At 59.7% G+C, this 24704-nt stretch overlaps 4 protein-coding genes across 6 annotated transcripts; 3 read left to right on the plus strand and 1 right to left on the minus strand.

The window, feature by feature from the left end:
* The first annotated feature begins 1184 nt into the window (after positions 1-1184).
* On the plus strand, positions 1185-6345 carry LOC102557916 (mitochondrial inner membrane protein OXA1L). Of its 2 annotated transcripts, none has more exons than XM_019495500.2 (10): positions 1185-1304; positions 1910-2017; positions 2229-2430; positions 3112-3255; positions 3365-3450; positions 3571-3735; positions 4062-4166; positions 5237-5399; positions 5492-5572; positions 6104-6345. In XM_019495500.2, the coding sequence occupies exons 1-10, from the start codon at positions 1224-1226 to the stop codon at positions 6214-6216; spliced, it is 1248 nt and encodes a 415-aa protein (XP_019351045.1). In that variant the 5' UTR covers positions 1185-1223; the 3' UTR covers positions 6217-6345. The 2 variants fall into 2 exon arrangements, with proteins under 2 accessions (XP_019351045.1, XP_059586418.1); XM_059730435.1 differs by lacking the exon at positions 1185-1304 and adding an exon at positions 1383-1616.
* A 2109-nt stretch (positions 6346-8454) lies between these two features.
* LOC102558149 (mitochondrial inner membrane protein OXA1L) lies at positions 8455-13273 on the plus strand. The gene is made up of 10 exons (XM_059730436.1): positions 8455-8547; positions 8896-9003; positions 9104-9308; positions 10080-10223; positions 10695-10780; positions 10943-11107; positions 11628-11732; positions 12169-12331; positions 12430-12520; positions 13021-13273. Exons 1-10 carry the CDS (start codon positions 8455-8457, stop codon positions 13076-13078), a joined length of 1218 nt encoding a protein of 405 aa, XP_059586419.1. The 3' UTR covers positions 13079-13273.
* A 408-nt stretch (positions 13274-13681) lies between these two features.
* SLC7A7 (solute carrier family 7 member 7) lies at positions 13682-20100 on the minus strand. Of its 2 annotated transcripts, none has more exons than XM_059730434.1 (10): positions 19661-20100; positions 17767-18339; positions 17029-17154; positions 16715-16859; positions 16361-16484; positions 15983-16086; positions 15794-15890; positions 15060-15209; positions 14409-14592; positions 13682-13929 (listed from the first exon to the last, which is right to left on the minus strand). In XM_059730434.1, exons 1-10 carry the CDS (start codon positions 19791-19793, stop codon positions 13844-13846), a joined length of 1722 nt encoding a protein of 573 aa, XP_059586417.1. In that variant the 5' UTR covers positions 19794-20100; the 3' UTR covers positions 13682-13843. The 2 variants fall into 2 exon arrangements, with proteins under 2 accessions (XP_059586417.1, XP_019351043.1); XM_019495498.2 differs by lacking the exon at positions 19661-20100 and adding an exon at positions 19447-19537.
* Positions 20101-20428: 328 nt separating this feature from the next.
* MRPL52 (mitochondrial ribosomal protein L52) lies at positions 20429-21958 on the plus strand. Its single transcript, XM_014610829.3, has 5 exons — positions 20429-20957; positions 21067-21142; positions 21244-21311; positions 21462-21526; positions 21794-21958. Exons 1-5 carry the CDS (start codon positions 20930-20932, stop codon positions 21950-21952), a joined length of 396 nt encoding a protein of 131 aa, XP_014466315.1. The 5' UTR covers positions 20429-20929; the 3' UTR covers positions 21953-21958.
* Positions 21959-24704: the final 2746 nt, after the last annotated feature.

Below are 24704 nucleotides of genomic sequence, written 5' to 3' on the forward strand. Positions count from 1 at the left end.
GGGGCGGGGGAGGTCAGGGCTGGCCCATGGCAATAAAAGACCTACAGTGCCCCTGCTGTTGCCACCAGCCTCTGCTTGACCAGGGGGAGCAATTCAGGCTGCGGGGCCTGGGGGCTGGTTGTGGGAGCCCAGAGGCCCAAGTTCGCAAGGAGCAGGGTGGAGAGCTGGGTGGCAGGAGGCGAGAGCCCGGACACCTGGGTTCTCGGCCAGCTCTGGTGGGTGCAAAAGCAGAAAGCCACTCAGCGGCTGCTTGGGTCTGGGTATGGGCCGGAGGAGCGGACACTGGGGTTCGCAAGTGGGGGAGAGAGAAGCTGCCTTCTCAGGTGACCCCCAAAACAGACATACGTGTCGTGTTGTCCCCTCCAGGCAGTGGAAAGACCTGAATGACCCCAATTGAGGGGTGTGGGGTGGTGTCACGTTACTGGGGGTGCCCAGGACACAGAGCCAGGGGCTGCAGTGCCACGCTCATTGGTGGTCTGGGAGCCAGGAGGGGAGTACATGGCCGGAGAGTGACGGCACGGTGATGCGGGAGAGGAGCACCGTCCCCCCAGGTCCTGCTCCATCCCTTGGTCTTGGGTCCATCATCCTTGACGTCCATCACAGTCACAACAGCATGAAAGCGGCTGGAGCGGTAGGACACAGGCGGTGGGGATGGAGGAGTGAGGGGGGTCTCCCCTGGCCCAGGAGCACCTGGCTGCCCGCTCTGTGCCAGGACCTGGTGCAGGTGAGTTCAGGGCGGGCAGTGAGAGGAGCCCGGCCCCATGGGCCTGCAGCCCTGCACCTCCCTACCTGGGGCCTCCCGCCGGGTGCGGACGGGGCGCTCGGACTCACTCCTAGGTCCCATCCGCGCACCTCTGCCGCCACCTCGTGGCCCTTTGTAGCAATGTCGTGGCTTCCGCTGCCCAACACAAACATGGCCGCCGTGGCTACATTTCTCCCGCTTTCCCAATGACTTGCCCTCACTCAACATGCCTCCCCCGCGAAACGCCGGAAGGGACGTTTCCAAACCTCGCTGGGCGCGGGCTTATAACGAACCTTGCCTTCATGGTCCGCCCACTCAGAAGCACGCTGCCCTTACTCAATATGGCGTCTGGCCAACATATTAAGGTCATCGTGCCAGTACTCAATATGGTGCCTGCAACTTCGAACGAGCGTTGTGGTAGTGATTGCGCATGCCTGCCCGTGCGCCGGGTCCCCGAAGCCTGGCGGGACCCGCGGAAGCGATGGCGGCGGCGGCGGGACGGGGCTGGCGGCAGCTGGGGCCCGCGGGGCTCGGCCCGGTGCTCCGCGCCCTCCAGCGGCAGGTGCGGGTGACGTCATGGGGGGGTCACGACCCCTGAGCAGTCGGCGGGGGGGGAGACGGACACCGGTGACGTGGTTTGGGGTGTCCGTGACACCCAGCGCGGTCGCCCCCTAAGGAGAGTCAAAGGTTATGATGTCCCAGTGACATCATCAAAGCTACAGGTGACATCACGTGTAGTTTCAGGTTAGGGGGGATCCAGGGTTACTATAATTCCAGATCCAAAAACAAGGACATCTCTGCGGTGGCTCAATTCATGCAGGCAGCAGCAGAGCATGTGCGGCCCCAGCACGGGCTGGAGAGAAGAGGAGGAGAGGCTAGTAAGACCCCCCACCCTGGGGCCAGACGCATGGTCCCCTTCCCCATTCAAACAAAATCCCAGATGTTTTTGGTCAGATTTAAAAAACCTGCTTGGATGGTGATCAGTGGGCCCGAAAAGAGGACGTGTCCAGAAAAACCTGGACATATGGTAACCCTAGGGGGATCAGAGCCAAGGACTGCATCCCCAGTGCAGTCCCTAGGGTCAGGCATCATGCCTGCACCCTCCGGAGGTGCCAGGGGTGAAAGGTCAGTGCCTGAAACCTGTTGTTGACCCCTCCTGCCCCCCAGACTCATAGCGGCACCATCCTTCCGACGTGGCTCCATGGACGGACCCAGCAAGGGACCCCCCTGGCCCTGGGCTCCCGGGCCCAGAGCACGGCTGCGGCCAGTACTCCGGTGAGCAGTTTGGGAGCGAGGGGCACTGGGAGGGCAAGGGCTGCGGGTTGGAAATGAGGGACACAGGGATGCCTGGGGACGGGGGGATGCAGGTCGGGAGCAAGGGACACAGGAGTGCCTTGGGGCAGGGGAGATGTGGGTCGGGAGTGAGGGGCACCGCTATGGCTGGGGGCTGCAGGTCAGGAGTGAAGGCTCTTCCTGTTCTTCCCAGGTGCTGTCGGCAGCCTCCCTGGTACCCCCCGTGACCCCCGTTCCCGGGACAGAGCTGGACGTATCCGGGCTGGGGCCGGAGCTGGAGCTGAGCCTGTCCGAGCTGGGCCTGGCCTCCTACACGCCTGTGGGTCTGATCCAGACCATGCTGGAGTCACTGCACGTGCACCTGGGGCTGCCCTGGTGGGGTGCCATCGTGGCTGGTGAGCGGCATGCTGGGATACTGGGGGGCTGAGCTGAGCCCTCTGCAGCAGCGCTGTGGGCAATGGGTCCTGTGGGCTTCCCCCAAGGGACCTCAGTCCTCAGCCCCACAGCCTTGTGGGTAATTCCCTAGCCTCGCCAAGTGCAGGGCATTGTGGGTAACCCCCTTTTCCCTACTACTGCCAGCCCAGTGCACTGTGGGTAAGAGCCTTGCTATAGTTCCTCTCTTCAAACCAAGGAGTAAATGCCCAGTGCAGTGCATCATGGGTAACAGAGGGTTCCCCCCCACACACACGCACACATGCACCCATGATGCATTGTGGGTAGCTCGCTCCCAGACTCGGGCAGGGCAGAGGCTCTTCCCCAGCACAGGGCACAGGGGGTGACCCATGGCTTTCCCTGCTACCCTGGTGCATTTTGGGGGATGATTTTTTTTTTCCTCAGTGCATTGTGGGAAACATTATTCTGGCTCAGGGTGTTGGGAGCTGTTTTTCCTTCAGCACAGGGTATTATGGGTAAGGAGCTGCCTCCCCCCAGTGCATCATGGGTAAGGGGCTGTCTTCCTTCCCCAGCTCTGGTGTGTTCAGAGTGAGAAGTTGTACCATCTTCTTCCCTCTGATGTACTGTAGTTAGGGGGCTGCGTCTCTCCCTTGTGCATTGTGGGTAACAGGCTCCCCCCACAGGCACAGTCATGTTTCGCTGCCTGGCCTTTCCATTAATCATGAAGGGGCAGCGGGAGGTTGTGAAGATCAACAACCACATGCCCCAGATCACACGGCTCACGAACATCATGAATGACGCCAGGTGCTCCGGCAACCAATTTGAATGTGAGTGGGGATGGGAGCGGGGCCATGGTGGGGGCGGAGTCACGGCCCCTGAGCTCCGCCCCCTGAGCTCCGCCCCCTCTCTAATGCGCCCTTTTCTCTGCCACCCCAGTCAGCAAGGCCTACATGGACCTGATAACATACCGGAAGGTCAATAAGGTTAATCCTATGTATGGCTTCTTGCCAGCCTTAGTCCAGGTGAGCCCTGCCCTCCCCACTGGTGCCCCTCACCCCCAGCACTGCTGCTGCCCCTCACTCTCAACCCACAGCCCCTCTACCACTGCCCAGCTCTCACACCCACCCTCATTTCTCCCCCAGGCCCCTGTCTTCATCTCCTTCTTCATTGCCCTGCGGAAAATGACTGATCTCCCAGTTCCCAGCATGCAAAGTGGTGGCCTGGCCTGGTTTCCGGACCTGACCGTAGCGGACCCCTTCTACATCCTGCCCCTTGTTGCCACCGGCTCCGCAATGGCCGTGATGCAGGTTAGGGGAAGAGCGTGGGCAGCTGCCCTGGGAACATGGGGCTTGTGTCCCCCCCCTGTACAGCTGCAGGGAGAGAGGAGCAATGTGATAAGGCCTACAATAACCAAGGGGCTGTGGTGGTCTCAGCTTGGTGGGGATGACCCCTGCAGTAAGCAAGCAGGTGATTGGCCAAGGGAGGTGTTTTTGGTAGGGATGGCTATAAATGAGATGGTGAGGGGAGAAGGAGAGCAGGGATTTGGTATGGGCCTGGGGGAGTGAGGAACAGGGCTTACATAAGGGGTGGGGCCTAGATGCCTCATTGGCCACGCCCCTTTTACTCACCCTAGCTCGGCACAGAGGGTGACATGAACAACCCCAACGTCAAGATGATGACAAGAGTCTTCTGGGCGGTTCCTCTAATTATCCTGCCATTCACCTTCAAGCTGTCCACGGTGAGACATGAGAGCCTCTTGCACAGGGACAAAGCCCTCGCATGGAGACAAGGGCTTCTCACATGGGAAGGGCCTTTATTAGAGGTGCACTAATATATTGGTCCGTATCGGATCAGCACCAATAAAAGGAAAATTAACGTGATCAGTAATCGGCTTTTTTGATAGCATTACCAATAAATGCCATGTACATGTGCACAGCTGCATCATATATGCACCAGGAGTGCAACCAGGCAGCTTGGGGAGCAGTGTCCAGCCAGTAAGTCTGTTGGGGGGGGCCACCACAGCACTGGGAGGGGTGGCTACAGAGGCAGCTATGAGGAATTTTGGGGTACCCATAGCCCCACCACCCAGTGCTGCTGCCACCCGCCCCTAGCACAGTCCCAGCCCAGCCACCCTGCCTGGAAGAGGCCAACACAGCCCCTTGCCCCGAGCCTGCAGCAGGCAACCCACCCTCACCCTGCACACACATCTGTGGAGAACGTGCCCCCCCCATACCCACAGGATGAGATGCCCGCAGGGTTGCATTCACTGCCCAAGCTGGGTAGCACCTGCCTGTGCCCCTGCCTCACTAACTCCCTTTCCATGAGGATCTCAGTCTGCCCCCATACCCCCCCTTCTCCCCACAGATTTACTAGCTAGACGCTGCTCTCCATGCTGTCCGGTTACACATGGGCGATTGGATCAGCATGGGCCAATAATTGGCCGTCGAAGAAAATCTTTATTGGTGCACCCCAGCACTTACATGGGGAGAGCTCTTACCTGGGGCTGGGGGCCTTTCACATGGGAATGGGGCCTTTGCATGGGGGTGGGAAGCCTCTCACCAGGAGGGGCCTCACACAGGGGGCTCTTACACGGGAATGGGAATCTTTTGCAAATAAAGGGGTCTCACATGGGGAGTGGGGGTCCTCTCACATAGAGATGGACGTTGTACAGGGATGGGCCTCACGCATGGGGATGGGGGGCCTCTAGCATGGGGAGAGCTATTGTATGAGGATGGCCCACAGGGATAGGGGCTTCTTGCACAGGCCAGTTACTGACTGTTTCTTTCTCTGGTCCTCTGCCCCATGTAGGCCGTGTTCACCTACTGGCTGACATCAAACACATTGTCGCTGGTGCAGGTGGGGCTGCTGCGCCTCCCAGCCGTGCGCGCCTGGTTCCGCATCCCTCCGAGAGTGGAGCACAAACCCGAACTGCTGCCCAAGCGCGAGGGCTTCTTCGAGAACCTCAAGACCGGTGAGCATTGCCCCAGGGCTGGGGGTGGAGGTGGGGTGTCCACAGTATGCACGGGTTTCACCCCCCTCTTTTCCCAACCTTCCCCTCCCCAGGGTGGAAGAACGCAGCCCTGGCACAGAAGATGGAGGAGCGGGAGCAACGCATAAAAAACCACCTGGCCCTGGCAGCCAATGGTGGGTGGGGCCCTTGCACAAGGGGGCGGGGCCTTTTGGCTACCACCTTCTCCTTCCCAGTCTTGGCTGCCAGCTACCTTGAGCTGGTGAAGCAGCTGCCACTAGCTTCCTTCCTGGCAGCCTTGCCCTTTGTTTCTATGGAGGTGTAATGTTGAGCAAGGATGGGCATGAGGGCTGCTGCCACTTCTGGGTGGGGTCCTGCCTATTTCCTCAGGGGCAGTGGCCATTTTGGGAGTGGGTACCTTGCCCATATCCTCAGGGGTAGCCACTATTTTGGGTGAGGGCACTGTGCCTGGTTGGGATGGTGGAAGCCATGTTTACTAAGGGCATTACCAGGTTACAAGGTAGAGGAGGGGTGGCTATTTTGACTAAGGGCACTATTCAGCTCTTCCCAGGCAATGGCCACTGCTGACAGCATGTGGGCACAGGACCCCCTCCGCACATTTGTCCTTGAGGATCTTTACTCCCTGAGGGCTGCCAAGGGGACACATTTTCTCCTGTCTCTTGCCTTTCACCCCTTCTCTGCACCAGGACCCCTGCGCCAGACGTTTAGCCATAATCCTTTGAAGCCCCAAGAAGGCCAGACTGGCAGTAACACCCCCACCAAGTGCCCAAATAGACCCTGGAAGGACTCGTTGGGCTGAACACACTCCCCAGTGCCAGCAAAGAGAATGAGGATGCTCCACGTGGGACACCAGAGCCGCCCCCAGCACTGGACTCAGGGGGGAGGGGGGACAGGACTTGGTGTATTGCAATAAAGGACCCACAATGCCGCTGCTGGTGCCACCAAGCTCTGCTTGACCACGGAGGAGTGATTTGGGCTGTGGGGGCCAAGAGCGGTTGCAGAAGCCCAGATGCCTGGGTTTGCAGGGAGCAGCGTAAGGAGCTGGATGGCAGGGGGTGGGAGCCCAGACAGCTCGGTTCTCAGCCAGCTCTGGTGGGTTCAAAAGAGCGCAAGGGGTACAGGCATCCCAGACACCTGGGTTCCCTCCCTCACTTGCAGCCGCTCTGCAGCAGCTCTAGCCTGGGTATGTGTCAGAAGAGGGGGCACTGCGGGTGGCAAGTGGGGGAGATGGGAGCTGCCTTCTCAGGTGCCCCCAAAACTCAGACATGCTCTGCCCCCCTGCCCTGGACAGCGGAAAAAGCTGAATTACCCCAGCTGAGGTGGTTTGGGGGGGACCTTTGCGGTACTGGGGGGCTTGGGGGTCCCCAGTAGGGAAGTCTGAAACAGCACCGTTCCATTTCAACTTGCATTTCGACGGAACAGCATTTTGTTTTGAATTTTGTTTCAATTTGAAACTGGTGTTTCATTTCATTTTGTCAAAATTTTGTTGTTTTGACGTTTTGACATTTTACCCATAGGCTATAACGAGGAAGCACAAAATGGCCTATAACTTTGTCATTTCTGGCCTGATTTGGATGAAACTTGCAGGAATGGTAGCCCCTTCTGAGGTCATGAAGCCTGCTAAGTTTCAAGGAGATAGGTGCATGGGTTTGGGGAAAACCACCTCAAGCTGCTGACAATCAAAACTCAAGACATGGATGATAGGCCTGTGCGAATAGGCAACTATTCGATTCGGATTTGGCCGCTTCTGATGCCAGGGATCCGATCTGGAGCTCCGGATCAGTTTCCCGCTTCGATTCGGCCGAAGCAGCTCCGAAGCTTTGGAGCCGCTTCGGAGATCTGGCCATAGGGTATAATGGGGATTCAATGAAATACCTATAACTTTGTTTTTTTGTCTGATTAGAATGAAACTTGCAGGGGTGGTAGCCTCTGTTGAGAGCATGATGCCTGCAGAGTTACAAGAAGAGCGGTGCAGGGGTCTTGGGGGAACTGCACCCCAAATTCTTGAAAGCAAAACTCATGTCCCAAGTAGGACAACAGCACCAAGTACAGCGCCAGGTCACCCAGGGCCAGTAGGGACCCAGCAAAGGCATCTGGGAAGTGCCCAGTGTGTCCTGTGCGGGGTGGGAACAGCACAGCAGGGGGCTGCAGTTCAGGAGGGACAGGTGGGGGGGCAGGGTCTGCAAAGGCTGCAGGTCAGGTGGGAGAGCTTTCACCCTGGCCAAGACACGCCAGCCAGGTACCACTCAGTGCTGGCAGCACCAGGACATGGCGTAGGTGAGGATGTGCCGGATGCGGGTTCTCCACCGCATGTAGGTGCAGTTCACAAAGGTCAGCATGCCTAGGGGGTAGTGACACATGAGCCCAGTCCCAGGGACCCACAGCCCAGCACAGACACCTGGGTTCTCTCTTCTGGGGGGCGCTGGGAGCCTGCTCTTCTGTCCTGGCTCTGGGAGAGTAGTGGGGTCTCATGGGCTAATCCTGGGGGCTGAGTCAGGACGCCCCGGTGCTCCCCCAGCTGGGTAGCGGGGCAGGGGCTACTGGGTTGAAGCCTGGGATGTCCTGGTCAACTTCCTTCTGGCCCTGGCCAAGCTGGCCGTGCCCTAGCGGTGGCACACATCTGAGGGCACCGCTGCTCGACTCAAACATGGCCGCCGCGGCTACATTTCGCCCGCTTCCCAGTTGCTGGCTGACAGCTGCGTATATGCTGCCTTCGTTCCCAATGGCAGCTGCACCGTGGAGGAAGCGGGTTTCTTGTCCTCACTCAACATGGTTCCCCCTTGACGTGCAAGCGGTGATGTCCCCAAACCTAGCCGGGCACGGCGATATGACAAACCTTGACCTCATCTTGTCTGGCGGCTGCCCTCCCTTTCGAAGCTGTGGTGCCCTCACTCAATATGGCGTAGGTCACTACAGATTAAGGTCATGTGGCCAGTACCCAATATGGCGGCGGCGGGTTCGATCGAGCGTCGCCCTGGACACCGCGCATGCCCGCCTGTGCGCCGGGTTCCCAAGGCCTGGCGGGCCCCCGGCAGCGATGACGGCGGCGGTGGCGGCGGCAGCGGGACGGGACTGGCGGCAGCTGGGGCCCGCGGGGCTCGGCCCGCTGCTCTGTGCCGTCCAGCGGCAGGTGCGGGTGACGTCACGTGGGGTCACGACCTGTGGGCAGTCGGGGGAACACACCGGTCACGTGGTTTGGGGTGTCCATGACACCCGGCAGAGCCAGAGGTCGCCAGGGGACGCAGCATGATCGCCTCCCGAGGAGAGTGACCCAGCGCAGGTCAAAGGTCATGATGTCTTGATGACATCATTAAAGTCTCAGCTGACGTCACTTGTTATTTAAGGTTGGGGGCATTGGAGCCAGGGACTGCGACCCCAGTAACACACCAGGGTCAAGGTTCACACCTGCACCCCCCAGAGATGCCAGGGGTCAAAGTTCAGTGCCCGTGACCTGCCCCTGACCTCTCCTGCCCCCCAGACTCACAGTGGCACCATCCCCCCAGCACGACTCCATGGACGGACCCAGCGGGGCACCCCCCTACCCCGGGGCTGCCGGGCCCAGAGCACAGCCGCAGCCAGCGCACCGGTGAGCGGGGAGGGAGGGGCGCCGGGGGCAGGGGCTGCGGGTCAGGAGGGCGGGGCACTGGGGTGGGGGCAGGACTGAGGGCTCTCCCTGTTCTTCCCAGGTGCTGCCCGCTGCCTCCCCGCTGCTCCCTGACCCCAGGGCAGAGCTGGCTGTGCCAGGGCCAGGGCCAGGGCCAGGGCCGGAGCTGGAGCTGAGCCTGTCCGAGCTGGGCCTGGGCAACTACACGCCCGTGGGGCTGATCCAGACCGTGCTGGAGTCACTGCACGTGCACCTGGGCTTGCCCTGGTGGGGTGCCATCATGGCTGGTGAGGGGCATGCTGGGATACCGGGGGCGGGGGGGGCTGGGCCAGGCCCTCTGCAGCAGCCTGTGGGCTCCCCACAAGGGACCTCAGTCCTCAGCCCCATGGCCTTGTGGGTAATTCCCCATCCTTGCCAAGTGCAGGGCATTGTGGGTAATCCCCTTTTCCCTACCACTGCCAGCCCAGTGCACTGTGGGTAACAGCATTGGTTTACTCCCTCTTCAGATCAAGGAGCAGGTGTTTCCTCCCACCCCTGCCTAGTGCAGTGCATCACGGGTAACAGAGGGTCCCTCTCAGTGCATTCTGGGATATGGTTTGCTTTCACACACACACACACACACCCCCATCCCCCATGATGCATTGTGAGTAACTCGCTGGCAGGCTCAGGCAGAGCAGGGGTTTTCCCCCAGCACAGCGCACAGGGGGTGACCCATGGCTTTCCCTGCCACTCTGGCCCATTGTTGAGGATGATCTTTTTTCTCCCAGTGCATTCTGGGAAACACCACCCTGGGTAAGGCTGCTAGGAGTTGTTTTTCCTTCAGCAAGGTATTATGGGTAAGGAGCTGTCTTCCTTCCCCTGCTCTGGTGTTTTGGGGGTGAGCGGTCGTACCCGTTCTCTTCCCTCTGGTGCACTGTGAGTAACGGGCTGTCTCCCTCCCAGTGCACTGCGGGTAAAGGGCTGTCACCCTCCCCTCACCCATTTCCCTGCCCTGCCCCCACAGCATTGTGGGTCAGGGGCTGCCCCAGTGCAGGGTGGGTAACAGACTCCCCCCACAGCCACGGCATTGGCGCGCTTCCTGGTCTTTCCGCTCATCCTGAAGGGGCAGCGGGAAGAGACAAAGTTCAGCAACCAGTTGCCTGAAATCACACGGTTCACAACCCTCTTAAGTGAGGCCAGGCGCTCCGGCAACCATTCGCAGTGTAAGTGGGGCTGGGGGTGGGGCCAGGGCTGGGGGCGGAGTCCTGTGGAAGGGGGTGGAGTCAGGGCTGGGGCCAATGAGTGAAGTGGCGAGGGTTGGGGGCAGAGTTGCTCTAGGGAGGGCAGATGGCGGGTACTGGGAGCAGAGCCACAAGTGCAGCAGGGGTTGGAGGCAGAGTCAGCGGGGTGCAGGAAGGAAGGGCACTGTCGGGGCAGAGAGGGAGCGGGGTTGGGTGGAGCCTCTGTGTGAGAGGTGGAGTCACAGCAGGGAGGGCAGAGTCAGGGGGGTTGGAAGGGGCAAAAATGAAGTAGAGGAAAGGCCATATAGGAGATGGGAGAGGCCCAGCGGGATAAAGGAGCTGAGTAAGGCAGTGTTAGAAGGCTCCATGGGTGGGGCCTGAGGGAGGAGGGGGCGGGGCTTGGTGAGTGGGATGGCGGCCTGCCTCCAACGCTCCTTTTCTCTGCCCCTCCAGTTGCCAAGGTCAACTCAGACCTCATGAGGTACCAGCAGGCCAATTATATCAACCCCCTGGCTATCTTCCTGGGGCCATTTGTCCAGGTGAGCCCCGCCTTCCCCACAGGCTCCACCCTCCCACCCACATCCCAAAACCACAGGCCCCTGGGGCCCAACCCCCCTGTCCCTGCTGATGCCCCTAACTCCCAACTCACAGCCCCTCCACCACTACTCAGCTCTTACCCCCACCTCCCCGTATCTCCCCAGGTTCCTGTCTTCATCTCCTTCTTCATCGCCCTGCGGGAAATGACCATCCTCCCAGTTCCCAGCATGCAAAGCGGTGGCCTGGCTTGGTTCCCAGACCTGACTGCACCGGACCCCTTCTACATCTTGCCTCTCGCCGTCACTGGCTCCTCGCTGCTCATGGTGCAGGTGAGAGGCAGAGTGTCACAGCTGCCTTAGGGACATGGGGCTTGTGCCCCCCTCCCCATGTGCCTGCAGGGAGAGAGGAACAGTATGGCAAGGCCTACAATAACCAGGGGGCTGCAGTGGTCTCATCTTGGGGGGGAGGGGGGGGTCACTGGCACTAAGCAAGCTGGTGATTGGCCAAGGGCGGTGTTTCAGGTAGGATTTGCTATAAACAAGGGGTTGGAGAGGGGAGGAGAGTGGGATCCCATGTGGCAGGGATGGGTAAAATGTGGCCCGTGGGCCAAATGCAACCCGCCAGGCCATTCTGTCTGGCCTGCGGGGCCCCTAAAAAATTTAGAAAATTAATATTTATCTGCCTCTGGCTGCCTGTCATGTGGCCCTTAATGGCTTGCCAAAATTTAGTAAGCAGCCCTCCACCCGAAATAATTGCCCGCCCCTGCCATATGGGCTTAGAGGAGTGGGGCTTATGTAAGGGGCATGACTTTGGTGTTTCATTGGCACATACCCCTTCCACCCACCATAGCTCGGCGCAGAGTCTGGGGTGGACATCCCGCACCTGAAGATTATTAAGACGGTTTTCCGGGTGATTCCCCTGGTAATCCTGCCGCTCACCATCACCTTCCCCACGGTGAGAGCCCTTGCATGGGGATGGGGGGGCCTCGCACAGCAAGAGCTCTCACACGAGGGCCTCTTGCATGGGGACAGAGCCCATGCACAGAGACGGGGGCTTCTCACATGGAGAGAGCTCATACGTGGGGGTGAGGGCCTTTCACATGGGAACAGGGCCCTTGCATGGGGGCGGGAGAAGTCTCGCACAGGGAGGGTTCTAGCACGGACAGCTCTCACGTGGGAACAGGAGTCTTTTACACACAAGGAGGGGGTCTCATACAGGGAGGTGGAGTCCTCTCACATAGAGAAGGACCTTGCACAGGGATGGGCCTCGTACAGGAAGGGGGGCTTCTAGCATGGGGAGAGCTGTTGCACGGAGACGGTTCTTGCAAGGGGATGTGGGGCTTCTTGCACAGACCAGCTGCTGATTCTGTCTGCACCTCTGCCTTATCCAGGCGATGATCACCTACTGGCTGACATCCAACGTGCTCGCGCTGGTGCAGGTGGGGCTGCTGCGCATCCCAGCTGTGCGTACCTGGCTCCGTATCCCCGAGCGAGTGAAGCACAAGCGTGAACTGTTTCCCAATAATGAAGGCTTCTACCAGAATCTTACAGATGGTAAGCATCACCCCGGGCTGGGGAGTGGGCATAGGGGGACTGCGATGTTCACGGGGTTCACCCCCCTCTATCCCTGCCCTCCTCCTCCTCCTCCCCAGAGTGGAAGAACATATGGATACGGTGGCACATGGAGGAGATGTGCTTGAAGCAGATGGCAGAAGAGGAGCCACCTGGTGCTGGCAGCGAAAGGTGGGTGGTGCCTTTGCACAAGGGATCTGGGCCTTTCTGGCCATCACCGTTCTCTTTCACAGTCCTGACTTCTAGCCACCCTTAGGCTGAGCCCTTAGTAGGGCGGCAGCCGGCATCCTTTGTTTCTATGGAGAAGCACAATGTTGAGCAAGGACAGTCATGAGGACAGCCACCGCTCTGGGTGGGGCCCTGTCTGTTTTCTTGGGAGTAGTAACAGCCAGTTTGCATGAGGGCACCATGCCTGGTTGGAGTGGGGGAAGCTGTTTTGACTAGTGGCATTACCAGGTTGCCCAGAATGGTGTGGCCATTTTGACTAAGGGCACTGTGCCCAACTCCCTATGAGCAATGGCCACAGATGACAGCATGTGGGCACAAGGTCCCCTTCACATTTGTGCTTCAGGGTCTTGGCCCTCCCATGAGGGAGGGGTAACTCCCTGAGGGCTGCCAATGGGACACATTTTATCTTTTCTCTCATGCCTCTCACCCCCTCCCCCCACCAGGACCCCTGCGCCAGACATTCACCCACAATCCTTTGAAGCCCCAAAAAGGCCAGACTGACAGTAACACCCCCACCAAGCACCCATGGAGACCGTGGCAGGATCTGTGGGACTGAACACGCTCCCCAGTGACAGCAAAGAGGATGAGGATGCCCTACGTGGGACACCAGAGCTGCCCCCATCCACCCCCAACTCTGAGCTTGGGGGGGCAGGGGAGGGCAGGACTGGGCCATGGCAATAAAGGACCTGCAATGCCCCTTCTGCTGCCACCGGCTCTGCTTGAACGTGGGGGAGCAATCCAGGCTGTGGGGCCTGGGAGTGGTTGGGGGAGCCCAGATGCCCGGGTTCACAAGGAGCAGGGTGGGGAGCTGGATGGCAGGGGATGGGAGCCCAGACACCTGGATTCTCAGCTGGCTCTGGTAGGTGCAGAAGGGGCACAAGATTCCTTTCCTGGCTGGCAGCTGCCCCACCCTGAGTATGGATCAGAGGAGGGGACACCGAAGGTGGCAAATGGGGAAGATGGGAGCTGCCTTCTCAGGTGACCTCAAACCTGAGACTACCCTCTCCCCCTACTGCCCCAGGCACTGGATGAGCCCAGCTGGGGAGTATGGGGAGGCCTTCACCATGTAGGGGGGAATGCGGGTCCCCAGGACACGGAGCCGGGTGCCAGAGTGCCAAGTTTATTGCCAGTCTGGGAGCCAGCAGGGGAGTGAGAACAGGAAATAAGTTAAAGGCGGGGGGGAGGGTGGGGTGTCCGTGTCCGGGGGAAGGCAATGCGGGGGGGGGGGCAAACCCTCCCCCAGAGCCTCCCCCAGGTCCTGCTCCATCACTTGGTCTTGGGACCATCGTCCTCGACATCCATCTCTGTCACAACGGCATGACACAGCAGCTGGGTGTAGCGGGACACAGAGGCTGCGGGGACAGAGGTGTGATGATCAGGAGTGAGGGGCACTGGTCAGACTTGGAGGGGCAGGGGACTGTGAGGCAAGGGGCTGCAGGGCAGGAGGGGGACCCTTTTCTTCCCCTTTTCTCATCTGGCCCACAAAGAGGGAACCCAGGCGTCCTGGTCCCAAGCCCTGGCCATAACCTCTGGTGACGGCTGCGTGCTGTGCGTGTGGGAGCTGGTGTCTTGTGTTTGTCCTCAGGCAGGAAGTGGGGGTGGGGATCAGCTGACACCCGGGCGCTGAGATGGCAAAAACCCGCCGACTCGGCTCTGGGAACCAGCAGAGTCAGGCAGGTGAGGCACCCTGGAGCTGGAGGCACGTGCACTGCCCCGGGCTGCTGGGGGGCAGGGGACTGCGGGTCAGGAGAGGCACTGGCAGGGCCATGGTGGGCAAGGGGCTGTGGGTCAGGAGTGAGGGGCACCCAGGGGGTGGGGAAGGAGGACTTACCCGTGGCCCTCTGCAGCCATCGTGGCCGACGCCGGTGGGCTGGGCTGACCAGCAGGATGTAGAAAGGAAGGCCTGAGAGGGCGATGCCGATGCCAGTGAAGGCATTGGCCGTGTCGGTGCAGAGTGGGATGGCCACGAGGAAGATGGTGCAGAGGCAGAAGAACACCGGGAAGGCCAGGCTCAGCTGCGGGGCAGGGGGGAGCCAGCGTGAGCCCCAGGTCATTGTGGGATACCAAGCCTCGTGGTCAGGCCTGGCCCCAAGACATCATGGGACACCGAGATACGGTGGCATGCCCAGAACAAGCGTGGCCCCAGGGCATCATGGGAGAAGGAGCGGGAGCCATGCCCAGCCCAAGAGCATCATGAGAGACAGGCCTAGCTACAGGGCATTGTGGGACACTGAGCGAGAGCAGGACTGTAGGGCATTACGGGACAGCCCTCCTGGCCTCGCAGCCCTGTGGGATACTGAAGCAGTGGGGATTATGGGATGCGAATGACCGTGACGCCCAGAGCATTGTGGGCCAGACGGACCCTCCCGTGACCCGTCTACTCCCACGAGACCTCCACAAGCCACTTAGCACAACCTCTGCCCCAAAGGACTATGGGCAGCTCCCCCTTCCCCAGCCTGCCCACCCCGGTGGATGGGCTCACCTTAAGGGGGCGGGACCTGTGGGGCTCCTTCCAGCGCAGGTAGAGCTGCCCGGCAATGGACAGGCCCACAAAAAACCAGTAGCTGAAGCTGTAGTAGTTGATGAGCTGGAAGACGTCATCCACGCACAGGTAGACCAGCGCCATGGCCCCCTGCACCCGGGAGACAGACAGGGCTCGGGGTGCCTGCGTGACACCCCTTGGGGGCAGGGAATGGGCTGGCCTGCCAGAATTTGCCCCCCATGAGATGGGCTGACCTATGGGAGCTCCTTCCCCACCCCCCCAAGTGGCAGAGAGATGATCTGTCCCATGGAAACACCCCTTGACACACAGAGAAATGGATCGTCCCCACCGCTCTCCCAAGACAGAATGGTCTCCCCCGTGGCATAGGCAGTTCTGGCACTAACCATGACTCCCCTCCCTCCCCCCTGCACAACAGGGCATGGTCTGTTCCGTGGCCAACAGACAGGTGGTCTGTCCCGTCGCCTGCCCAACCTGTGGTCCAGTCCATGGCACCAACACTGCTCCTCCACAGCCCCGTGGTGCCATGGTCCAGCCCGTGGCACCAACCCCCACCATAGTCCTGTGGTCCAGCCCAAGGCACCAGCCCTACCCTTCATGGCCCCCGTGGTCTTGTCTGTCCCGTGGCACCAACCACCCCACCATAGTCCCATGGTCTGCCCCGTGGCACCAACCCCTCCCCCCCAATAGCCCTGTGGTCCAGCCCATGTACTCACATTGAAAAGCAGGGCAGGCACAGGCGTGAACCGTTCCACGTGGACCATGCAGAGGAGGTCAGGGAGGTGCCCCTCACGGGAGCCCACAAAGAACAGCCTGGGACATGAGGCCACGGTGAGGGGCACAGGAAAGGGGCTGCGGGTTGGGAGTGAGGGACACTGCCGGGCTGGGAAGGGGGTCCCCGTTACCTGGAGGCAGCCAGTATGGAGGCATTGAGCCCTCCAAAACAGGACAGGGCGACGGCCACAGGGATCGTCCAGTTCATGACCCCAAAGACACGGTCGGCGAAGGTCTGCAGGGAGAGGAGGGGCAGGCAGTGAACCCAGAGGCCTGGATTCCCTCCCCAAATCCAAGTGAGGTCTGAGGGGTCGGGGTGAGAGTCCTGGACACCTGGGTCCCATCCCTGCTGTGGGAAGGGACCAGCATCTGACAGCAGGATCAAAGCGGAGGTGGGGGGCAGGACACTGGACACCTGGGTTCTCCCCCGGAGGTAAGTGGGGTCTGAGGGGTCCCGATGGGGGTGTCATGGATGCCTGGGTTCTCCCCTGGAAGGGGTGGGGCCTCACCACAGCTACAGCATCGCTGGCCAGGATCTCGGGGCCAGTGAGCACAGCGTAGTAAGCCACGTTGGTGAGGATGTAGATGGCCGTGACGATGGGCATGGAGATGCTGATGGCCAGGGGCAGGTTCCTGGGGGGAAAGCAGGAATTTGGGATAGGGGGTGGGGTTAGAGCCTCTGGAGACAAAGAAGTCCCATCCTCAGTCCCACCCTCTGCTGGCTCCATCCTCCAACCCCAGCACTAACCTCATGCAGACCCTTAACTCTGCCCCCTCTTCCCTCGGGGTCCCCAGTGCCCCGCAGCCCCTGCCCCCCTCTGCTCCTGCCGGTGCCCTCACTCCTGACCCGCAGCCCCACCCACCTCTGCGGGTTCTTGATCTCCTCGGTGACAAAGTTGAGGGTGTCCCAGCCCGAGTAGGAGAACAGGGCTGAGTACAGCGCCAGCGCCAGGTCGCCTGGGGCCAGCGAGGACCCCGCAAAGGCGTCCACGAAGTGCCCAGTGTGTCCTGGGGGGTGGGAATTGGCATTAGGGGACTGCAGGTCAGGAGTTAGGGACACCGGCAGGGCTGGGGGGAGGGCGGCAGGGGATGCAGGTTGGGAAAGGACACCAGCAGGGCAGGGGGTAGGGGGCTGCAGGTCAGGAGTGAGGGGCGCAAGGGGGAGGGGGGCTCTCACCCTGGCCAAGGCGCACCAGCCCAGCACCACTCACTGCCAGCAGTGCCAGGACCTTGGCGTAGGTGAAGATGTCCTGGACGCGGGTTCCCCACCGCACGTAGGCACAGTTCACGAAGGTCAGCAGGCCTAGCAGGCAGTGACACAGGGATGAGCCCAGCCCCAGGGACCCCCCACAGCACAGCATGGCACCCCTGCCCAGGGCACAGCAACTGGTCTGGGCACCTAGGTTCTCTCCCAGCTCTGGGGCGGAGTGGGATGGGACAGGGCAATGGGTGACTGGGCAGGGGCCAGGCGCCCGAACACCTGGGTTCTACCACAGAACTGAGTGGGTCCCAGTGGTTTAGGAGCCCGGACACCCAGTTTCTAGCCCAGCTCCAGCAGGGCTGAGGGGACTGGTGGCTTGCAGCTGGGATTCTCCCCACTCCCAGGTGCCTCAGCACCTGTCACCTTGATCTTTCCCCAGGTGTCACACCCACAACCAGGGTTGGGCCTTGGCTCCTGACCAAGCCAGCTGGGTGGGGGCAGCCAGGGCAGGCTCTCAAGATGGAGCTCCCCCCTGGGGATCCCTGCTTTCCCCCACCCCCCTGCCCGCCCTCCCCTGACTTTGGCCCGGGGGGGTCAGCCGAGGACACAGGAAGACGGTCAACAAAGCTGTAAATATCTTTATCGGACCCCAAAACAGACAACGCCCCAATCCGGTGTCCCTTACTCCCAACCCACAGCCCCCAGGGCTCTCACAGATGCAGGTAGCGGCCAGGAGGCGCCCGGCGGCCGCTGGGGCACGGCAGGAGGGGAAGATCGGCTGCAGCAGGTTGTCGGCCAGGGTGACAGCGATGACGGCCTGGCTGGTGGGCTCCACAATGAGGAGGGATGACCAGAGGCGGATGAAGGCAGCCAGGCTTCCAAAGGCCTCCAGGATGTAGGCATAGGAGGCACCTGACTTGGTGATGGTGGTGCCCAGCTCGGCATAGCACAGGGCACCAGCCACCGAGAAAGCACCACCCACGCCCCACACGACCAGTGCCAACCCGAAGGAGCCCGCATAGCGCAGCACCCCTTTGGGTGCCACGAAGATGCCCGACCCAATCATGTTGCCCACAATGAGGCAGACCCCATTCAGCAGCGACAGCTCCGGCCGCAGTTTCACTGGCTCCGTGGCCTCCAACTCCACGACCTCTGACCCTGATGGTGACTCTGCTGCTTCCGACCCCAACATTGACCCTGCAACTTCTGACCCCGGTAGTGGTGTTGGTGGTGACTCCTGGGTTCCCTCCGGCGGCTGTGCATACCGCGGGGAGGGCGCCATGGCCGCTGCAGGGAGAGGGTGCAAGGAGGGGGTTAGAGGAGCCTGACATCTGGGTTCTTGACTTGCCAAAAGAGGGAGAAGCCATTGGGTCACAGCGGAAGGAAAATGGGAGCCCAGACATCTGGGTTCTTGACTGGGAAGGAAGGAGATGAGAGCCCAGACACCTGGGTTCTTGACTAGCCAGAAGAGGTGGAAGCTTTTGGGTCAGAGTGGGTAGGAAATGCAAACCTGGACACCTGGTTCTCCATCTGGAAGACTTAGGGGGAGAGGAAGATGAGAGTGAGGACACCTAGGTTCATGACCAAGAAAGAAGAGAGGATGAGAACCCAAACACCGGGGTTCTCGACCAGCCAGCAGAGGGGGAATCTTTAGGTTGGGGCAGATGGGGAATGGGAACCTGGACACCTGGGTTCTTGACTAGCCAAAGCAGAGGAATCCACTGCATTGGGATGGATGGGGAAGGGAGCCCAAATGCCTGGGTTCTTGACCAGGAAAGAGGAGGGGGATTGGAGTGAGGGCACCTGGGTTCTCGACCAGCAAAAAGAGGTGGAACTTATAGAGCTTGTTGGGAACAGGCACCTGGATGCCTGGGTTCTCAACCCAGGAGGATCTGAGGGGGTTGGCACTGGACAGGAATGGAGCTCGGACGTCTGGGTTCTCCAGCAAGAAACCTGGGGTCTGAGCCAGCAAGAAGGAGGTGGGGAGATCGGATAAGTGAGGACTGGTGGGGATGGGAAGCCAGATGCCTGGGTTTAGCCTTCTCTCTGTGAAGGGAGTGAAGTCTCGTGATTGGAGCGGGCGCGTGGCTGGAAGCCCGGACGCCTGGGATCTCAAGCAGAAAGGAGCGGGGAAGTGGGTAGGTGAGAGCTGGCAGGGACGGGAGCCCAGTCGCCTGGGTTCTCAGCCAGGAAGGGAGAATCTGGGTGTTCGGCGCTATAAAGGGATGGACGCCTGGACTCCTGGATTCTCCACCAGCAAGGAGGGGGAATTTGGCGGGTCAGAGCCCTGATGCCTGGGCTCTTCATGGGTTCAAAAGTGTGTGTGTTGAGGGGTGGGCGGTGGTACAGGGGTCCCGGGCGCCTGAGTTCCCTCTCTAGCACGCAGCCACTCACCGCTGCCCTGGCCTGAGCCTGTGTCCCTGCCGGAATAGAGAAAGAGGAAGAACATGCTGTGGCAGAGACTTTAGCTTAAGGAAGGGGGGTTGGGGCGGGGGTATCAGGGGCTGGGCTGGGTCCAAGGTCCCGGACCGCGAGCGCTGAGCTCAGCAGTAACGGAGATAAGGCGCCGGGAGCTTCCCCCGTTGCAGTGCCCCCACCCTGACCTCACCTCTTCCTGCAGGGCCTGAGCTGGGGCAGAACACAGACATCTGGGATCCTCCTGGACCCCACTCCCCTTCCTGCCTGGGCAAGAACCCAGGCGTCCCGGCTCCCAGGCCCCACCGCAGCCTGACTCTGATCATCAGCCTCCACTCCCAGAGCTCAGGGAGGACCAAGGCATCCCACACCCCTCCCTGAGCTGGGAGAGAAACTGGGCATGATTGCTCCTCTGCCTGCCACACGATGGCTCTAACCACTACCCCATGCTCTCTTTCCAGAGCTGAGAGGGAACCCAAGTGTCTGGGTCCCCCCCATTATTGGCTTTGTTAATAATTAGCTGATAACAGCTTAATCAAGAAGCAAGCTGTTAATAGTGTGACCTCTGCCCCGCCCCACCCTGAGCGCAGGGACAGGAGGGAGGGAAAGGACCCAGGCTGAGACCGGCCACAGCTCAGCTCATCTATGGGAGACAGGAAGGTGAAACAGCGCATGCGCGAATTGGATCCAGTAGGCTTCCGTACAGCCAGGCCCAAAATGGCGGCACCCATGCTTTAGGTATTGACTGGGCAACAATGGCTGAGCCCGTGATTAAGAATCCAAAAATAGCAGAACACGCTCAAATCAAAGATGGAGGCGCCTAGCGTTGCCACACTAAATATGGTGGCAACAAATCGCCTCTTGGCAACGCCCTCACAATATGGCCGCTCCCGTCCCCGACCTCTTCAAAATGGCGGCGACCACAGTGGAAGATCGAGGAGGAGTGTGGCCGCAGTTGCGGCCGGCTCCGGAGCGAATAGGAACTAATTAAGACTCCGAGAACGTGTGTTTACTTCCACAAGTTGTGACATCACATATGATGTCTATGACGAAGGTCAAGAAAGGAACAAGTCACGGGGTCGTTACGGAGACCCATTGGGAATCCAAGATGGCGCTGCCCTGGACTCCGATATAAAATGGCGATGAGCACGAGGCTTGTCCAACATGGCAGCTACCGTCGTTCCCTTCCCAACATGGCTGCCCACTCGGAGTGACGTCACGAACAACCTGACAAATAACAACGCTGATTTCCTTTGCAAGATGGCGGCGCCGACAGTGCGCAACTGAGACCTTCCCAAAATAGCCGCGGCTACGCCGCCGCGCCGTCACCCAATATGGTGTGGCCCCTTGCAAAATGGCGGCGCCCAGCGAGTAACCTTCCCAAGATGGCGGCGCCCATGCCTTTCCGTACGCTCCTTGAAATAGGTTCCTCCGTGTGTCCTGTTCTACTTCCTGTCCCAGAATGGCACCTCCCGGGCTGCTGCGGCTGGGTAGGGATGTGGGGGGGGGGGGCGGGGAAGGATCGGGGCGGTGTGACATCAGTGGGGAGGCGAAAGGGGCAAGTGCCCCCGCCATTACTGATGCCCCCTTTACCCCCAGGAGCCCCCCTGGCAGCGGCCACGAGGTGGGTCCACGGCTGGGTGCCCCGCGCCGGCGTCGGGGAGTGGCGGAAACGGTGAGGGGCCCCGGGTCGGCGGTGGGGGGGGCAGAGGGCTGCGGGTTGGGAGTGAAGGCACCGGGCCCCCCCTCACACCTTGCTCTGCCTCGCCCCGCCAGGCAGGGCTTGGCCCCCAGCTCTGCAGGCTACGGCCCCCTCCGGGATCTGCCCGACTGGTCCTTTGCAGGTAAGAGCGCTACACTTTTGCCCAATGGGTTTAGGCGCCCGGATGCCTGGTTCTGTCCTAGTGCAAGGAGGCGGGTGGGGGTCTGCCTTGGGGGGGGTAGAGCCTGGGAGCCCGCACACGGGGTTGCCTGAGCCTTGGGCTGCGTTGCAGACGGGCGCCCAGCCCCGCCGTGGAAGGGGCAGCTCCGGCGTCAGCAGGAGAACGAGGACTTCGCGGTGAGTGCGGTGCCCAGACACCTGGGGTCTTTCCCCGTCCCGGGAGCCGGAGGCGTGGGGGGGCAGGGGTGGTCTGAGCAGGGCGCTAGGAGCCGGGATGCCTGGGTTCTCCCCCAGCTTTGGGGAACGAGGGGGAAGGTGGGCTGGGTGTCCATATGCCTGGCTCAATTTTGGGAGTGGGTGGGTGTTGGGAGCGCAGACACCTGGGTCTCATGGGGGTGGGCAGCGGGCACCTGGGCGGCGAGCTCACTCCCCTCCTCCCTGCAGCGGCGCGTGGTCACGCTGTCCGCGGAGCTGTCCCAGGCCAAGCAGCGCTGGGAGAAGCAGCAGGAGGAGGCGGCACAGGAGCAAAAGCGGCTCCAGCTCCAGCGCTGGCTGCAGCCCAAAGGGGGCACTCTGCGTGGGGGGGGCAATAAAGTTCCCTGAGCCTCGGCCCTGTCTCGTCTCTGCTGGGCGGGGGTGGACGCCTGCGTTCCCGGTGAGGGGGCTGAGAGCCTTCCCAGACACCTGGGCTCTCTCCCCAACTCCTCTGCGATGGGCGAAGGGGGGGCCTTGAGTGTCCGAGCAGGGCGGTGGGGACTGGGTGAGTACGGGGGGGGGGGCTGAGAGCCCAGATGCCTGGATTCTTCCCCGAAACCAAGGCGGGAGGCAGGATGTGGCCAGAGGACGCAAGAGCAAGAAAGGCTGAGCCGGGGGATGTTGGGCACTTCCTGTCCCCCACCCCCCTGACCACTTGTGCCCAGTTGCTTTCAAGGACAGGCCTTTGGCTGGCCTCTGTCCCCCTCCTCCCCCCCCCATCACTATCCCATGAGCCTCTGCTCCTGGCCAGCTCCTCTCATGTGACTTGGCCCTGATTTCAAGGGTTGGGGGGCTGGTTCCAGCTGTGTTTGGATATTTCTTCTCCCCCCCCCCCCCCACAGTTATAAATGGCTTCCAGATGTGCAGCCACGAAAGCAGGGATGACTTCACCGCCTGGGCACCAGGCCCGGCTCACGAGACCACGGGGCACGGGCCAGACTGGGGGAAGGGGGGGAACTAGCCAGGTTTCCCCCCCCACCAGGCTCCTTCTTCCCTCTCTCTCCTCCAGCCCAGGCCTGAGGCACCCCCCCACCCCCCCAATGTCGTCGTCCCCCCCGAGCTCCATGGCTTGATGTTGAGGGAACTTTTGTCTGTGGCCGGAGGTTGAATCAGGAGAAACCACAGTGAGGGCCCACGTCAGAGCGTCTGGGCCACAAGATGTGGCTGGCCTGACTCATTGCTTGGCCCTGCCGTGCCCCTTGCTCGTGACCTGCAGCCCCTTGTCCCCTCAGCCCTCTGGTGCCACTCACCCCCAACCCCATTACATAGTCGATTTCCCCCAGAAAGTCCTTTAATTTCTTTGTTAAGGAGAGAGAAAACGACCCTCCACACCCCTTCCACTCTTCCCCTCCACATCATGTCCCTTTGGCCTGGGAGAGAAGCCTCTAGGAAACATCCAGGTGTGGAAAGCCTTAGCCCCCCGGGCCTCCTTGGATGTCCTGTCTCCTCCAAGCCAAGCCAAGCCAGCAGAGACCCAAGGAGGACGGATATCGAGCGCTGTTCCCTGGCAAACAATAGGGTCCGTGTCCAGGAGCTCTTTGGCATTGCTTGGAAAATGCTGGTTTCATTTCTAATCTCCCCACAGCCCCTTCACCTGGTTTGAAGACAAAGCATCAAAACCCAGAGCCCCTGTCTTGGTGGTCCTTACCCTGGGGTCTCAGTGATGCTAACCCCTTGTCCACCCCCACCCCGTTTTATTTCTACACTTTATTTTAGCACCCCGCTCCTGCCAAGAAATGGGCAGAGCAGGGTGGAAAACACTCCAAACCCTGGATCTGTTTCCACGCCGCGACGCCAGGACGTGCAAGCCGGCTCCCTGCTGGAGATGGCAGCAAGAGTTATTTTGCAATGAATAAACCCGCTGAACACACATTGGGGAGGGCGGGGGTTAGAATTGGCGTGCTCTGCTTCTTTGGGCTGTTGCTGTTGGTATCAGGCATAAAAGCTGGGTCAGACCTAGGTCCATCTTGCCCTGTCTCCTGTGTCACGTGAAGGCCAAAACAAGGAGTGACCAGGATCCAGTTGTACCTTCTCCCCCTGACCCCCCCCCACCAACCTGTTTCTTATTTGCAGCCTCCAGCATTTAAAGCCTAGCAAGCGCTGATTCAGACTCTAATTGGAGCTGCCAGCTCAGCTTAATGAGCCCTTGAGTTAAACAATATTAAACTCTTCTTCCTGGGTTTTGTTGTTAAAAAGGGGGGGGGGGGGTGATAAGATAGTTTGTTGGCTTGCTTTTGCCTGTGTTACTCTGATTTGATTTGATTTTTTTGCCTTGTTCTCAGCCAGCTCATAGGCTGGTGTCCCCAGAGAATCAATCTCAAACATTTCACTGTTATTAAAACACACAAAAAAAAATCTGTGAAGAATAAGTAAGAAATATGGAAGTGTTAGAGTGCTATCATAGCAGTGCTGGGCCAGGGATAATACACGAGGCAAGGATGTCTTAGGGCCGTCTCTTCTTGGCTGGATGATGGAGATGGGGTAGAGTTAGCTAAAGTTTGCGTTTGAAAGCTGCTCACCCTACAAGACACGGAGGCTATTTAAGGTTTAATATATGTGTATGTTTATATTATAATTGATATATCATAAGACATATAGATCTATATATCAAACATATGTATTATATAGTCTATATAACATTTTAATATATATATATGCATGTGTGTGTGCATGTATGTGTCTGTGTGCATGTAACATACATACATATATTTGTCTTTTCTACAGTTTTCCTGCAAATTGATTCATTATATCAATAATGCATGGAGGAAAAAAACATATATATATATATATATAAAATATATTTTATATCATTTATATATGTATTTATTTGTCTACACTTTTCTTACAGATTTCATTCATTTTAGTACTAACTTATGAAAAACCTGCTTTTTTTTTTTAAAAAGCATTTCATGTTTTAATATATAGTGTGTGCATGTGTATGCACACACGCACACACACTTTTCCTGCAGATTGCCAAAAGATGAAATAAAACCTGCTTTTTTCCCCAAAAAATATTTCAGTTTTATATAGTGCATATGTGTGCACACATTTTCTGAAGATACATCCATTATGATAACTCATGAGGAAAAACCTGCCTTTT

This window comes from Alligator mississippiensis, chromosome 7 (genome assembly GCF_030867095.1).
Source record: "Alligator mississippiensis isolate rAllMis1 chromosome 7, rAllMis1, whole genome shotgun sequence".
Lineage (NCBI taxonomy): Eukaryota > Metazoa > Chordata > Crocodylia > Alligatoridae > Alligator > Alligator mississippiensis.

Excerpts from the sequence above, each read along its gene's own strand:
- LOC102557916 (XM_019495500.2), top strand. The coding sequence starts at position 1,224 with ATGGCGGCGGCGGCGGGACGGGGCTGGCGGCAGCTGGGGCCCGCGGGG. Across the intron at positions 3,256-3,364 it reads CTCCGGCAACCAATTTGAAT|TCAGCAAGGCCTACATGGAC; the intron begins GTGAGTGGGGAT and ends CTGCCACCCCAG. Across the intron at positions 3,451-3,570 it reads TCTTGCCAGCCTTAGTCCAG|GCCCCTGTCTTCATCTCCTT; the intron begins GTGAGCCCTGCC and ends TTTCTCCCCCAG.
- LOC102558149 (XM_059730436.1), top strand. The coding sequence starts at position 8,455 with ATGACGGCGGCGGTGGCGGCGGCAGCGGGACGGGACTGGCGGCAGCTG. Across the intron at positions 10,224-10,694 it reads CTCCGGCAACCATTCGCAGT|TTGCCAAGGTCAACTCAGAC; the intron begins GTAAGTGGGGCT and ends CTGCCCCTCCAG. Across the intron at positions 10,781-10,942 it reads TCCTGGGGCCATTTGTCCAG|GTTCCTGTCTTCATCTCCTT; the intron begins GTGAGCCCCGCC and ends GTATCTCCCCAG.
- MRPL52 (XM_014610829.3), top strand. The coding sequence starts at position 20,930 with ATGGCACCTCCCGGGCTGCTGCGGCTGG. Across the intron at positions 21,143-21,243 it reads GTCGGGGAGTGGCGGAAACG|GCAGGGCTTGGCCCCCAGCT; the intron begins GTGAGGGGCCCC and ends TCGCCCCGCCAG. Across the intron at positions 21,312-21,461 it reads GCCCGACTGGTCCTTTGCAG|ACGGGCGCCCAGCCCCGCCG; the intron begins GTAAGAGCGCTA and ends GCTGCGTTGCAG.
- SLC7A7 (XM_059730434.1), bottom strand. The coding sequence starts at position 19,793 with ATGATCAGAGTCAGGCTGCGGTGGGGCCTGGGAGCCGGGACGCCTGGG. Across the intron at positions 16,087-16,360 it reads CCAGCGATGCTGTAGCTGTG|ACCTTCGCCGACCGTGTCTT; the intron begins GTGAGGCCCCAC and ends CTCTCCCTGCAG. Across the intron at positions 14,593-15,059 it reads ACAGGTCCCGCCCCCTTAAG|CTGAGCCTGGCCTTCCCGGT; the intron begins GTGAGCCCATCC and ends CCTGCCCCGCAG.